This window comes from Saccopteryx bilineata, chromosome 2 (genome assembly GCF_036850765.1).
Source record: "Saccopteryx bilineata isolate mSacBil1 chromosome 2, mSacBil1_pri_phased_curated, whole genome shotgun sequence".
Lineage (NCBI taxonomy): Eukaryota > Metazoa > Chordata > Mammalia > Chiroptera > Emballonuridae > Saccopteryx > Saccopteryx bilineata.
Window position 1 is genome coordinate 1,235,851 of NC_089491.1, and position 13,915 is coordinate 1,249,765.

Here is a 13,915-nt window from a genome sequence, read left to right on the forward strand (position 1 = left end):
TGGGGCTGTGGTTAGGGTCTCATTTTAGCTGACACAAGGCACGCCTGGTCCCAGTGCTGCCTGCCGAGATCAGGCCGGTCACGTGTGGGTCACATCCCTCTCTGTGCCTCTGATTCCCCGTCCGCAAAATGGGGGCATGGTCCCCACCGTTGGGGCGTCGGGAGCCCCCGTGAGTCAGCCCGCAGGCAGGTTCCCCCACTGCCTCTTCTCACGCCCTAAATTAGGCCCTTCCGGGCGCCCTCTCTTGGGTCTCAGCCCGGTGTCCGCTGCTGTGGCCACAGGTCTCCCCAGAGCAAGGCCAGCCCCGCCTCTGCCCAGCTGCACGGGGTCTCACCTCCTTACTGCAGCGTGAGTTCTGGAAAGAGTTGGTCAGGCTCTGAGAAAACGGCCGTGGGTGCTGATGGGCGCTGATGAGTTAGTTCTGTCCGCAGCCCCTGGGAACAGGCTCCACCTCTCCCGCTGGTGGCGCTCCCAGCCCAGGCGGAGGGACGGTGGTCTGCGGGCTCTGGCTCTGCAGCACCGCCGCACACGGGTCCCTCCCCAGGGCCTGCTGCGCAGTCGGGTGGTCACGGCCTTCGCTGCGGGTCTGAACGAGGCTCTGGGCTCAGCTGCGATGTCAGTCGCCCTCGTTTCTCCTAATGGTCTGTCAGTGCGTCCTCTTGGGACTGACGTTTGCCCCGGTGTCGGGTTGGTTCCTGTTGTCGTCGTGAATCAGGTTAAAAACGTTTTTCTCTGTATTTAGCTTCATTCATGGGTTTTGAATCTTTTTTAAAAAAAATTTTTTTTCCCCCATTGGTTTGGGGTGAGGGAGAGAGAAGCATCTAGTGTGCACCGCTGCTAACTGCTCGTTCCCTAGCTTCAGTGCGCGCCCGTGTGGGGGTCAAGCCCGTGGTCTCGGTGCCGGGATGCTGTTCTGGGTGCCGAGCCCCCGGCCAGGGCCTGGACCTGGACCTGGACCTGCAGGCGGTGATGAGTCTTGTTTCCGTGTCTACCCATCACTTGGGTTTCCTTCTTTCATTTCAGCGGAAGGAAGCACCAGGACTCTCTCCAGACAGACGCTGTTCGGTTTCGGGGCGCGGTGCTGTGTTCCTCCGCGCTGGGCTCCGTCCGCTCGCCGCTTCCGTGGGCTTTCCGCCCGAGCGCCATCGGGGGGACTGCCCGATGTCCACTCCAGTCTGTCGGCGGCGTGTGGTCGGCGGTGGGCGGGGTCACCGGCCTCGGAGGAGGAGCAGAGTGGTTTCTTTCATTGTTTTGACTAAAGGGGCCGAACTTGGGCTTTACAACCGTCAGGCCCGGCGCCCTTGACCACTCTCCCTTCCTCGGTCCCGCTGACTGCTTGACCGCCAGGGGGCAGGTGTGTGGGTGTGTGTGTGGGGGTGGATGGGGGCACAGGGAAGCAGAGAGACCCCCTGCCCTCGGAGGGCTTCCTGGGCGGACCGAGGTGGCGCAGCCGTGAGCTTCGGTGTCCAGCTGCCTGGCGACCACCCAGCAGGCTCCGCTGCGGGACCTCGGTGCACTCTCTGGGGCTGTGACCAGACAGGTCCTCTTTGCATCAGAACGGGTCCTGGCTGCACTCCACCGCCCTCAGTGGCATGCAGAGCCTTGCGCTCCGCTGGTGCTCAGTGCACCCCTGAGGCGCTCCCTCCCGTGGGGTTGGGGGGTCCGGTCACGTGTGCATGCTGCTGAGGTGACTTCCTGTCCTGGGGTGCCCACGTGGGAGGTCTCACTCTTCCCTGGCCTCCCTGGCTGAACTCCATGGGTGCATTTGCGGTGTCCTCCCGCTGACCCAGTGAGGGCGTGGTAGGGAGCTGGCTGTCCCAGGACACTGATGCTCAGGGTCAGGGCCTTTGTCCTCTCAAACTTGGCCCCAAATTAAACCCTGACATGGATGCAGTGTTCACGCGCCAGGGACGGCACTGAGCACCCTGCACTGACGCTCCCATTGCTTTCTTCCCAGTTCCTATGAGGACTACAGCCTAAGGACCTTCAATATAGATGGGTACATGGGCTCAGAGAGGTGGAGTGACTTCCCCAGGGCAGCCCAGCATGCACCGATGGGGCAGGACTGAGCCATGCTCCAGGCGTCAGGACCCTCACCTGCCCCCTGGCCCTGGTGGGTTTGTGCCAACAGCTATGCGGGTCCTCAAGAGGAGCAGGGGCTCCCCGGCCTCGCCAGGGAGGGGGGCTGCTCTGTCCACATAGCTCTGCTCTGGCTCCAAGGCAGAGTGAGTCACACAGCTGAAGCTCTACCCCTCATCCTGTGGGCGAGTGAGGGCCAGGGAGGTGGCTGCCTTCCCAAGCCACCAAAGCAGAGGGGTTTTTTTGTTTGTTTTTTGTATCTTTCAGAAGCTAAAAGTGGTGAGGCAGTTAGACTCCCACATGCATCCGACCGGGATCCACCCGGCATGCCCACTAGGGGGTGATGCTCTGCCCATCTGGGGCGTAGCTCGGTTGCAACCAGAGCCATTCTAGTGCCTGAGGCAGAGGCCATGGAGCCATCCTCAGCGCCCGGGCCAACTTTGCTCTAATGGAGCCTTGGCTGCAGGAGGGGAAGAGACAGAGAGGAAGGAGAGGGGGAGGGGTGGAGAAGCAGATGGGTGCTTCTCCTGTGAGCCCTGGCCGGGAATCGAACCCGGGACTTCCACATGCCAGGCTGACACTCGACTGCTCAGCCAACTGTCCACAGTGGTCCTTCGGTGTGGCCACCACACAGAGGATGAGACCCCCTCTGGAACCTTTAGTTGTGCAGGCAGGAGGGAGTGGGAAGGGAGGTGAACGGGCGTAGACTGCGAGCCGACCCCGGTGTCTGGGATGCTGAGCCAGGGTCGTGTTCTGGTACCACCCAGCCCATCTCGGCTTCTGCAGGGACAGACCCCTCCCCAACTTTTGAGTGAAGCTCTCATTGATACAGGCCCTTGGGCTTGGGGAGACGCCTCAACCAGACCCTGGTGAGGTGGCCAGTGGCTGCTCACGGCCCTCCCGCCACGGGCACCTCTCCAGGAGAACCCGGGGGCCTCGCCCCGCAGCCAGCACGACAGACTGTCAGGTTCATGTGAGGGTGCAGCTGTGCTGGGGGACGGGGCAGGACCCAGGAGGCCTGTGCGGCATCAGTTTCCACGGTGAGCTCAGTCAGAGAGGGTCAGTGTCACAGTCACGCTGTTGAGGGCAGAGGCACAGTGTACTGTGGTCACCTCCTCAGGCCACATTCCAGGGGTGGGGGCCAGGCCTCTGCCACCCAGAGCCCTTCCTTCCCCGTGCCCCCCTGAAGCAAACAGAGGTCCCACCCACACACTCTGAGGTCTCCCCAGCCTGGCCATGTCGGGGCCTTCAAACTTCGAGAGAAAACCCCATGCCCTCCAGTGTGGGGTGGGGGCAGGGCCTGCGGGCTCTGCTATTGAAGGGGCTTTCAGCAAGAAAGGGACAAAGCCAAGAAAACACTGCCCCTCCTTCTGGCCATGAGGCCCCCCACGGTCCAGCCAGCTTGTGACTAAGGAAAAACACCAAGGCCCGCTGATGCAATTAGAAAAATGTTATTGTTCAAATGCTGCCAGCTCCTCAGGGCTGGACCTGTGTGACCCGGGGAAGCAGCTCTGGGGACTGGGACGTGCCTTGAGCAGCTCCCAACGGTCGGATGGGGGTGCCGGGACCCGCGTGCAGCTCGTCGGGGGGGCAGGGGTCATCGCACAGGCACAGGCCCTGGGTGGGGGCTCAGGGGGTGTGCCCGCCCCTCCCGGCCTGAAGGGAGAGGAAGGTTTGTAAGAGCCCGCCTGGCCGTGTGGACCTTGTGCTTCAGGTGAGTGGCCGTCACTCCTGACCTCTGGGCACAGCCTGCCCGAGCGCTGAGTGTGGTGGTCAGTGGGTTTCTGCACCTGCTGGGAGGCTGAGGCTGCTGCTCCGTCTTCCTGCTGCCCCCAGCCTTGGGGGGATGGGCCTGACGGGGTGGAGGACCCCTCTCTGGAGGGACTGAGAGGGTCACCGACACTGAAGAGTCACAGCTGACATGCTTCCCTCCCAAGGGTCCTGCCTCTTCAAAGCTCCGGCTGGGGCTCTTTGAGGGGTAGCACCAAGGGGTGGCCTGGAGCTGGGCTCCCCTGGGTAGTCAGCTGATCCCAGAGGACCAGGAGTCTAGAGTGCTGGGTGGGGTCAGGAGCCCTGGGGTCTGCCTGAGGCTCCCACCTGCCAATGGCGCAGGCCTCCATCTGCTCGTCTGTGCCACAGACATGAGTGCCCCCACGGCATCCGGTGCCTGAGCGCGCAGCCGCGGTAACATCAGGTGCCACCATGCTGTGACGGGCTTGTAGCGATCCTCTGATTTGGGGAGAAGAGGTCCTTGATGTCCAGAAGGCTTTGGGGGCTGGGAGCTGGCTAGCTCTGCTGGCCCCTGTCCCCACCTGCTGCGTGTGGGTAACTGTAGCCCAAGCTCGCTCTGATGTGGGAACCGGGGCAGGAAAGGTGCAGGAGTCCTGCAAGACAGAGGCTTGGACCCCAACAGGCTGCAGACCACAAGGACCCGCCTGGGACCTGGTCTGCTACCCCCTTGCCTCACCACTGCCAGATCTCAACTCAGGTGATGGAGGCAGAGTCCTGGGACGCCAGCCCAGAGGAATCCACCCTCCCCCACTGACGGCTTCTCCCGGGTTCTGATCTGATCCGGGCTGCCTGGCCCCAGGGAGGCCACAGACAAGTGCATCCAGCCTCCTGGTCACTCCCAACCCCCAGCAGCCTGAGGGTCAGAGAGAGGTCTTTGGGGCTGAGGTGTTCTGGCCCCTGAGAAAGGCTGCGTGGGCAGCTTGACCAAGGCGGTGTTGTGTGTAGGGGCAGAAGGCTGGGAGGGCTTACGTGGCTTGGTGGGGGGTGAGGGGCAGTGTGAGCTCCTGCCCGTGAGTGGGTGGTGACAGACCTCACCCAGTCCCTGGAGGCACCTTGAAATGAGCCCAGCAGGGGCGGTGGGCACGATGGCCAGGGCAGTGGTGTGGCCTGGAGAGCTGCACTACTTGGTCAGTCCGGCAGGTGGGGTGGGGGGCGAGCTATGAAGGGGTGACCTGCGCGGGCAGCCGGCAGAGGAGGCGGGGAGGCTGCTTGGGTGGGCAGGTTGTCCGCGTGCAGCGGGCCGGGGGGCCGCGGAGCGGGCGGGCTGCGAGCGCGCGGGCACGGCGCAGCACGAGCTGAGGGAGCGCTGGCGTGTGCCCGCAGGCAGCCCGGCGCCGGGGACGGCAGCCGCGGGGACGGCGTGCTCCTGGACACCACCAGCCTCAAGATGAGCGACCTGGACTCGGAGGTGCTGCCCTTGCCGCCGCGGTACCGCTTCCGGGACCTGCTGCTGGGCGACCAGTCCTTCCAGAACGACGACAGGTAGGCGCGCGGGGCTGCGCGCGGAGCTGTCCGCGGTGCTGAAAGGCCGGCCGGGCTCTCCAACTTTTCCCGGGCTTCGGGGCCGAGAGAAGTTTCCGATGGGGGCGCGGGTGGGGGGAGCCTGGGGAAGGGACTGGGACGGGGCGCTCTGTGCTGGGGGCGTCTCCCTCCCCGGGTCTGCCCCCAGCTCCCCGAGCCGCCGCCGATCAGCACATTTGGGAAACAAGCCAGGGCCGGAGGACCATGGTGGCTGAGACTAGCAGTCCAGCGGAGGGCGAGCTGGTGTTCACTTATTATTCCTTGCGGGATCGTGTCCATCTGCTCATGCGGTGGTCTCTTACCGCGGGTGACAGCATTCCCTCGTCTCAAATCCTCCCGAATGTACTTGAGGTTTGGGGTGCAGGTCCCCAGACTCGGCCCGTGGGAATGCTTCCTGTGCGGAGGGGGCTGGCGGCCAGCTGGGAGAAATACTGCTTCTCTCTGCCTTTTCCCCAAATAGCTGTTTCGGGTAAACACCTAGCACTCTGGCGCTGCGACTCCTGCCAGGAAAGGCAGTGCTGAGCACTCCCACGGGGCTGGCGCCTGCGGGGTTTGGACCGAAACACTTTCCTCGTGGAGTGTTGGGGGCGGAGGCACGGTGCCTGCACCCCGGGCCGGGCTGGCCGGTTGGCTGGGCCGGGGTGGCTGGGCCAGGCGTGTCCACCACAGTCCCCCCACAGGGCAGTTAGTCAAGTGAGAGCACGGAGTGCCTGGGGTTGAGGACCCTCAGGATGCAAGCTGACCTCTCAGAATGGTCCCGGGCTGCCAGCACTGCAGCTGGGAAAACATGTCAGTGGGGAAGGTCAGCCCGGGAGGACCGGGCTGCACACAAGGAGCTGCTGGAGCTGTGGAGGCGGGAGACCTCACATGACAAGCAGTCACGTTCTCCAAGTAGGTCAGGAGGGGAGAGCGGGGAGCCCGAGTCTTCACCACTGAGAGTCAAGGAATTCTGCTCCAAGGAGGGGCTTTTGGAGCTCGGCGCTTCATCTTATTGGGCTGAGCTCTGCAGTCATAAATAGACCGACCCGGGAACATGTGACCCAGAGGAGAGTTTAGTTTGACTCTCCCACGTGGGGACAGGCAGCGGTGGCCAGGCCAGGCCGGTCCTGGCATGGTGGACGTGGCTGCGGTCTCCTCTGCCCTTCTGGGACCCAGGGCAGGACTGGGGCTCCCCTGAGCCGGGCCATGTGCCCAGTACCTTTCCTGAGTCAGCGCCAGCCCCTCCCTCCGTGCCTGCTCCTCTGGGGACTCGGTTCCTGAAAACAAGAGCCCAGAGGTTTTGCTAGTGTCAGGCAGGGCACAATGGCTGCCTCCCCACGTGGGGGCCGAGGCCTCCGGGAACCTTGCAGAATGCCAGCGACTGCGGCCGATGTGATTGGAGGGACACAAGGCCTCCGTTTTCAGGAGTGGGTAGCAGAGGTCCCTGCCGACAGCCACAGGGTGACGTGTGTCTCCCTGGAGGGAACTGCCCTGACCCTGGGGCACAGGACGCTGGCATTAAATTCTCCACCCCCACCCCCCCCGTCCCTGGGGCTTAGGATTTTATTATTGTGGTGGTGGTGGTAAAATACTTAAAAGATGAACTAGACCTCGAGGGACACTTAGCACTTTCACAGCCTCATGCACCGTCACCACTGTCTAGTTCCAGAGTATGCCATCACCCCAGAAGGAAACCCCATACCCACTGGTGGTCATTCCCGCTTCCCCCAGCCCCGCCCGGACTTGGGCCCATGGGGCCTGGCGGAGGGCGGAGGTCGGGGGTAAGGGGGCCTGGCGGAGGTCGGAGGTCGGGGGCAAGGGGGCCTGGCGGAGGTCGGGGGTACGGGGGCCTGGCGGAGGTCGGGGGCAAGGGGGCCTGGCGGAGGTCGGAGGTCGGGGGTACGGGGGCCTGGCGGGAGCTGTGGGGCTCGGTGGGGACCTCCCCTTTGCTCGCTGTGCGGGAAGCCCCATGGCGAGTGTATCTCTTTTCTCAACCCCACTTTGCCCAGTGGTGGCCACTGTGGCGTCCACGGCAGGGCTGGCCAGTCTGGTCTGGTCCCTCTCGTGAACCCCTTGTCTTCTTGTGTTCTAAACTGTTCTCTCAGGGCAGGAAGTCAGGATGGGGCTCCCCGGGGCTCCTGAGACCACCTGAGCCCCAGCCGTAAGGACACAGGTGTAGGCTCCAGCCGGGCTTTGAGCTGACACCCCAGCCTCAGGGGGTGGAGGGCAGGAGGGGCATCCTCAGTCTTACCCCCTCATTCCTGCTCATCCTCCGTCCTCGATGGCTGGGCCTCCATCCCCTGAGGATGGGGGTGCGGCGCCCCCTGGCCTGTCCGGACCCCTCTGTGTGCAGGGAGAGGTGGCGAGGATGTGACCCTGGGGAGAGGGGCAGGAGGGGCCTGCGAGGGGAGAGGCTGAGACCTGCCTGCTCCCCCAGTGGGCCCCAGGCTCACTTCGGAGGGGGGGGGCTCAGTGGGCTTGGACACGTCCTGAAAGTCTTACAGAGCCCGTGGGGGGGGCGGGGGGAGGGAGCTGGGATGGCGTCCTGGGCTGCAGCGGGAAGAGCCTGTGTGACCAGGACCAAGCCCTTGCTGCAGAGCATCGCTGGTCAGAGACGAGCTTGTCCTCCCTGTTCCCTCCGGCACGGGGCTGACCCTGCCTCTGCACGCCCTCCCCAGCCTTCTCTGCCTGAGTGTTTCCTTCCCGGTTCTGTACCCCCTGCTCACCTCCCCAGGGCAGGCCCTGTCGGGGTGCAGGGGTGGGGATGAGGGTGCGCCTCCAGACCGCCAGCTCAGCAGGCTGTGAACGGGCAGGCAGGGCTGTGGGCTTGCTGTCCCCCAGGGAAATAAAGCCACCGCCATGAGTCACCCCAGCTTCTCAGGCATGGCCTTGCGGGGAGGAAGGGCTCCGCAAGCGTGGGCGGGAGAGGCTGTACTGCGGCTCCTCGTGGAGCCGGGCGGGGTGGTGGGCGGAGCCGGGCGGGGTGGTGGGCGGAGCCAGGCGGGGTGGTGGGCGGAGCCAGAGCCCGTGCACCTTGCATGGCAGCCCTGTGGGTCAGGTCTCGGGGTGCCCCGTCCAGACACCTCACTGCCCTTCCACCCAGGAGCCAAGGAGCAGCGCAGCTCAGGGAGACCCTGGCCCTTCTGGTCAAGTGCTGACGCTCCCCTGCGCGTGGAAATCAGGGCACGTGGCACATCATGGCCCTGGGGACCAGCTCGGGGGTCAGAGGGCCTCTTCCGCAGCCCAGGGTCTGCAGACCCAGCCAGGCTGTGAAACCTTCTGCAGCGGTGGGTGACGACAGCCTGCGTCCCCAAACAGGGCAGCTGTGATGAGGCAGTGACAGAGAGCGTGGGAAAGGGCTCTGGTCATTGTGTCTCCTGGCCCCTCTCTGGTCTGCAACATGGGCACAGGGCTGCAGCCCTGCCCCAGAGGCTCAGGAAGACGCCAAGGGGAGCAGGGTGGGCTCTGGGTGGTGGGGTGCAGGGACGTGGCTGCCACGCCACCAGCTCACCCCCCACAAGGACTAGAATGGCCAGAAGGCTGGGGTGCGGGAGCCACAGGTGAGGAGAGAGGGCCTGCCAGCTGGCGGCCTCCCGGCTGGCCGGCACACCTTGACCCACTGCCTCCACAGCTGCCTGCCCGGCCAGCAGCCAGCCCAGCTGTCCCGAAGGTCCCAAAGCCACAACCGGAGGAGGCCACTTCAGGGTCCGTGGCCCCCCTCACTCCCAGGCCGGGCTTGTAGGCAAGTGGTGGTGGGAAGTGTCCAGAGGCCAAGGCTTCAGGCTTTGCGGAGGCTTGAGGGGGGACGACCCTGCTGCAGGAAGGACACGGTGTCCCAAGGGTCCCCTTCGCCTGTGTCTCTGCGGCTCTCTGACAACACTGGTTGACGCGTTTCTCTGGAGTTGAGCAACACCCAATGTTGTTTCACACAACAAGCCGAGAAGCAGGAGGACAGGCAGTCCCCACGATGCCAGGAGCATGGCAGGGGGCGGGGGGGGGGGACAGGCTCCTCCCCGTTCTGGCCCAGCAGGGAGCGCCTAGACAGGGGCTTCTCCTGACCTCCTGGTCCCCCCAGCGGCCTGGGAGGAGTAACGGCCAGAGTCTCCGCGGGAGGTGTGCCCCTCTCCTGCAGCCCCTTCCGCTGAGCGCTGAGCAGAAGCAGATCCGGTTGCCCCTGGATTCCAGGCGGTTGGGGGACCAACCTGGCTCCTCCCATAGGACGAAGGAGGGGGTGGCATCTCTCTCCAGGAACAGCCTGTGCCCAGAGCCACTCACCTGCAGTTGTTAATAGCGGAACGTCACTGCTCTGGGTTGGAGAGCAGTGCCAGCCCCAGAATGGTTAGCGATTAGCGGGGAGTTAGAACCACCCCCGGTCTGGAAGCGTGGTGGCTTGCCCCCTCCTTCCTGCCCAGCCCTCAGGCCCACGCCTGCCCGCTCAGGGCCGACCTGGGTTTGTCCTCCCTGTCCCAGCACCTTCCACATCTTCCTCCCCACCTGGGGCTGCCTGGAGATAGTGGGAGGGGCCAGTACCTGAATTCTGAGGTGGGGGACACTGTTGTCTGCTCACTGGGGCAGGGCCCAGGACCTTCCCCAGGGCCAGAAAGTGCAAGGCCTCATGGGGGAGGGGGTCTCTCAGCTGGGACGGGGCATTGAGTGAGGAGCTGGGGCTGTGGAGGGAGCTGGGGACCCTGGGCTTGTGTGCTCGCCACCTCTAAGCCTGCATCCCGGGGACTCGTGTTCATGACTCAAGATTAAATCCCTCCTGAGTTACTTACTGCAAAGCAGAACCCAGATGCCCAGAGCGGGGGTGGTCAGCGCCCTGCCGTGTCACGACAACCACAAGCCGTTCTGGGTTCGAATCCCGATCCCCTTCTCTCCCAGCCTCCTCCACCGGGCTGGGCTGTTGCATCTGCATCACTCAGCCTGGCCCACCTGCACTGGATGGGGGAGGTGACAGGGCTCAGTGGAACACAACCCCACCACCCAGGGGCTCAAACTGCAGGCGTCACTTCTCACCGTCTGGGGCCTGCACGATTGAGATGGGGGGGCAGCATGTCCTGGTGAAGAGGCTCCTCTGTGTTAGTAGATGCTCTCTGGCTGTGTCTTCCCGGGGCGGGGGGGGGGCGGGGACCGAGAGAGCTCCAGTTTTCTCATAAGGATGCTGAGCCAATCACAGGCCCACCCCCATGACCTCATCTAACCCTGATCACCTTCTGAGGCACCAGCTCCTCACACCATCACACAGCGGGAGGCAGGGGTGTGAGGGCTTCCTAGGTGTGTGAATTTAGGGGGCATGGACATTTAGTCCCTGGGCGGCTGGGGCATAAAGTTGGCACACGATCTGAGGCACCATGGTTGGCTTTAAGGACAGAAGGGCCATGGAACCAAGGAATGAGGGTGGCCTTCGCCAGCGAGGAGGTGGGGGCAGGACCTCAGTCCTACAACCACAAGGAGCTGAATCCTGCCAATGACTGGTGAGCTTGAGCCCGTCCTCCTCTGAGCTGCAGGTGGGAGTCCGCCCTGCTGACGCTGATCGGGCCTCGTGTCTCGCTAAACAAAAGACCAAGCTAAGCTGTGCCTGGATTTCTAACCCACAGCCCCGCGAGGTTGCACACGGCAAGTGGCTTTAAGCTGCGAAGCTGGGGACCTTTTGTTACGCAGCAAAGACGGCAAATACACAGGCCGCTTGTGTTACAGGAGGACCTGCCGTCTCCTTGTGTCTGCGTGCCTGGGGGGGGGTTCACTTGCCCCTGTGCCTACACTTATCCTTGTAAACCGGATGAGGGCCTGAGGGCCTGGAGGGCGCAGCCTGGATGATTTAGGCAAGAGAACGTTTCCAGTCTACCCCCCCCCCCCCCGTGTGCCTGTATTATCCTGCTCATCCCTCTGTGGGAGATGGCCAGGTGGAGCCCTGGGTTAGCGGGGGCAGCACAGTTCTTCCACTGGACGGTTATGCCCCTGGGTCACCTCAAGGGGACCCGTCGTCTGTGAACATCGGTTCCCACCCCGTTGCACCAGAGGGTCATGGCCTCCCTGGAGCATCTTCACCGAGCCTCCGCTTGCTGCGGCTGGGGACGTCCGTCTCTCCTGCTCTTGTCCCCTCTCTGTGTGGGCATCAGCCACCTTCTACAAGGGTGCTGCCTCCGTCGATGGAACCTGGCATGGACCGGCGTGGAACATGCTCCATCCATTCTTTTCAAGTACCAGGTTTTTTTTGTATTTTTCTGAAGTTGGAAACGGGGAGGCAGTCAGACAGACTCCTGCATGTGCCCGACCGGGATCCACCCGGCATGCCCACCAGGGGCGATGCTCTGCCCATCTGGGGCGATGCTCTGTTGCAATCAGAGCCATTCTAGCACCTGAGGCGGAGGTCATGGAGCCATCCCCAGCGCCTGGGCCAACTTTGCTCCAATGGAGCCTTGGCTGTGGGAGGGGAAGAGAGAGACAGAGGAAGGAGAGGGGGAGGGGTGGAGAAGCAGATGGGCGCTTCTCCAGTGTGCCCTGGCCGGGAATTGAACCCGGGACTCCAACCCGGGACTCCTGCACGCCAGGCCGATGCTCTACCACTGAGCCAACTGGCCAGGGCCTCAAGTACCAGTTTTCAAAGTGAGGAAGAAGCCTCAGGTCGTGACAACCAAGGGTGTCTCTTTCTGGGTTCCACTTTACGGGGAACCTGGGCTGACCCATGGAGCTACATGGCTCACCATGTGTGGTGGGCCGAGATGTGCCCTGCCCCTAAATATGTTCACGTCCAAACCTCGACCTCCGGACTTTGCAGATGTGATGAAGGCTCTTGAGATGGGAGATGGCCCCAGATCGACTGGGTGGGGACCCATAATCTCAGGGGTCCTCAGAGAGGACGGAAGGGCCAGAGCCAGGGAAGAGTGGACGTGAGCAAGGCTCAGCCTCGCAGGACCATGTAGGAGCCTCCAGAAGCCGGGAGAGCAGGAACCAGTCTCCCTGGAGCCCCGCCCACACTTGGAGTGTAGGACTCTCACCTCCAGAACTGGGAGGAATCACGTCCGGGCGTTAGACACCACTGAATCCGTGGTAATTGGTCAGCGTAGCCAGAGGAAGGTCACACGCCATGTTCTCATCACCATCCTTCTGACCCTCTGCTGTCACTACTTGGGCCAGGGGAAGCACTTCCAGCCGGATTCTGTACCCTTTCTTACCAATTTTTAAAAACTTAGTGGATTTTTTAGACAGGAAGAGAGAGAGAGACAAACATCAAATTTTTATTTTATTTTTTATTTTTCTGAAGTGAGAAGCGAGGAGGCAGAGACAGACTCCTGCATGCGCCCGACTGGGATCCACCCGGCATGCCCACCAGGGGGTGATGCTCTGCCCATCTGGGGCGTTGTTTTTGCTGCAATCGGAGCCATTCTAGTGCCTGAGGTGGAGGCCACGGAGGCATCCTCAGCGCCCGGGCCAACTTTGCTCCAATGGAGCCTTGGCTGCGGGAGGGGAAGAGAGAGAGAGGAAGGAGAGGGGGAGGGGTGGAGAAGCAGATGGATGCTTCTCCTGTGTGCGCTGGCTGGGAATCAAACCCAGGACTTCTACATGCTGGGCCGATGCTCTACCGCCGAGCCAACCTGCCAGGGCCAGAAACATCTATTTCTTTTTCGACTTCCTCGTGCATTCATTGGTTGATTCCTGTATGTGCCCTGACTGGGGGGGATCGAACCTGCGACCTTGGAATGTCAGGATGATCCTGTGACCAGCTGAGCTGCCCAGGGCAAGGCCTCTTCCCGATTTCTCTTATTGTAGAAGAGTACACATCCCGCTGACCACCTCCACCACGTCAGCGATGTTAGGTACCTTGCCCGGTTGTGTGGCTGCCGTCACCGTCCTCTCCAGAACTTTCCATCTTCCCATACGGACCCTCTGCCCCCCATGAAACACTCCCACCCGCTCCCCCAGCCCTTGGTCTCTGCGGATCTGACTCCTCCAGGGACCTCCTGAGTGGGACCCTAAGTAGGTGTCCTTCTGTGCCTGGCTTCTTTCACTGAGCACCATGTCCTCTGGGTCCGTCTGTGCGGTCGCCGGTGTCAGGATCTCCTTCCCCTTCAAGGCTGAAGCATGGTTCCCTGGGCCCACTCTCACGGTCTGCAGGGCACTCTGAGAATGTATTTCATCCCTCATTGGCTTCCCCCCCCAACGCCCCCATCCCCATCTCAATTTTGGGGTGCCACCGCCTACCCACTTCCTCACCCTTATCCCCTCCCTGCCCCCATCCAGTCCCCTGCCCCTCCATCAGCGGCTGGCAGTCCCACTCAGCAGAGATGCGGCAGAATGAGGACCCCACCCTCCCCACAGCGGACAGCTGTGTAATGGGAAGCATTTACGAGGCAGCATTTGCGGAGGCTTAAGTGCTTGAGAAATGGGCGATGTGCTGGCTGCCGCACCCGGAGCCCATCCAGGGAGTTCGAGGTTGTCCCAGCTCTGCAGAGCAGACAGTGCCTGGTCACCTCGGGGCCTGCGCCGGGAGCCACTGCAGGACATGCCTCACCGTGCCCCAAGACCAGGGACCGTGGAGTCTTGC

At 63.0% G+C, this 13,915-nt stretch overlaps 1 protein-coding gene across 4 annotated transcripts in view; it reads left to right on the plus strand.

Annotated features, from left to right (window-relative positions):
* The window catches only part of KCNT1 (potassium sodium-activated channel subfamily T member 1), a 60,940-nt gene that overhangs the window by 6,672 nt on the left and 40,353 nt on the right, over window positions 1–13,915 (plus strand). For all 4 annotated transcript variants that reach the window (XM_066255697.1, XM_066255698.1, XM_066255702.1 and 1 more), the window contains exon 2: window positions 5,194–5,352. In XM_066255697.1, the coding sequence (XP_066111794.1) occupies window positions 5,194–5,352 (159 nt within the window). The remainder of the gene's footprint in view (window positions 1–5,193; window positions 5,353–13,915) is intronic.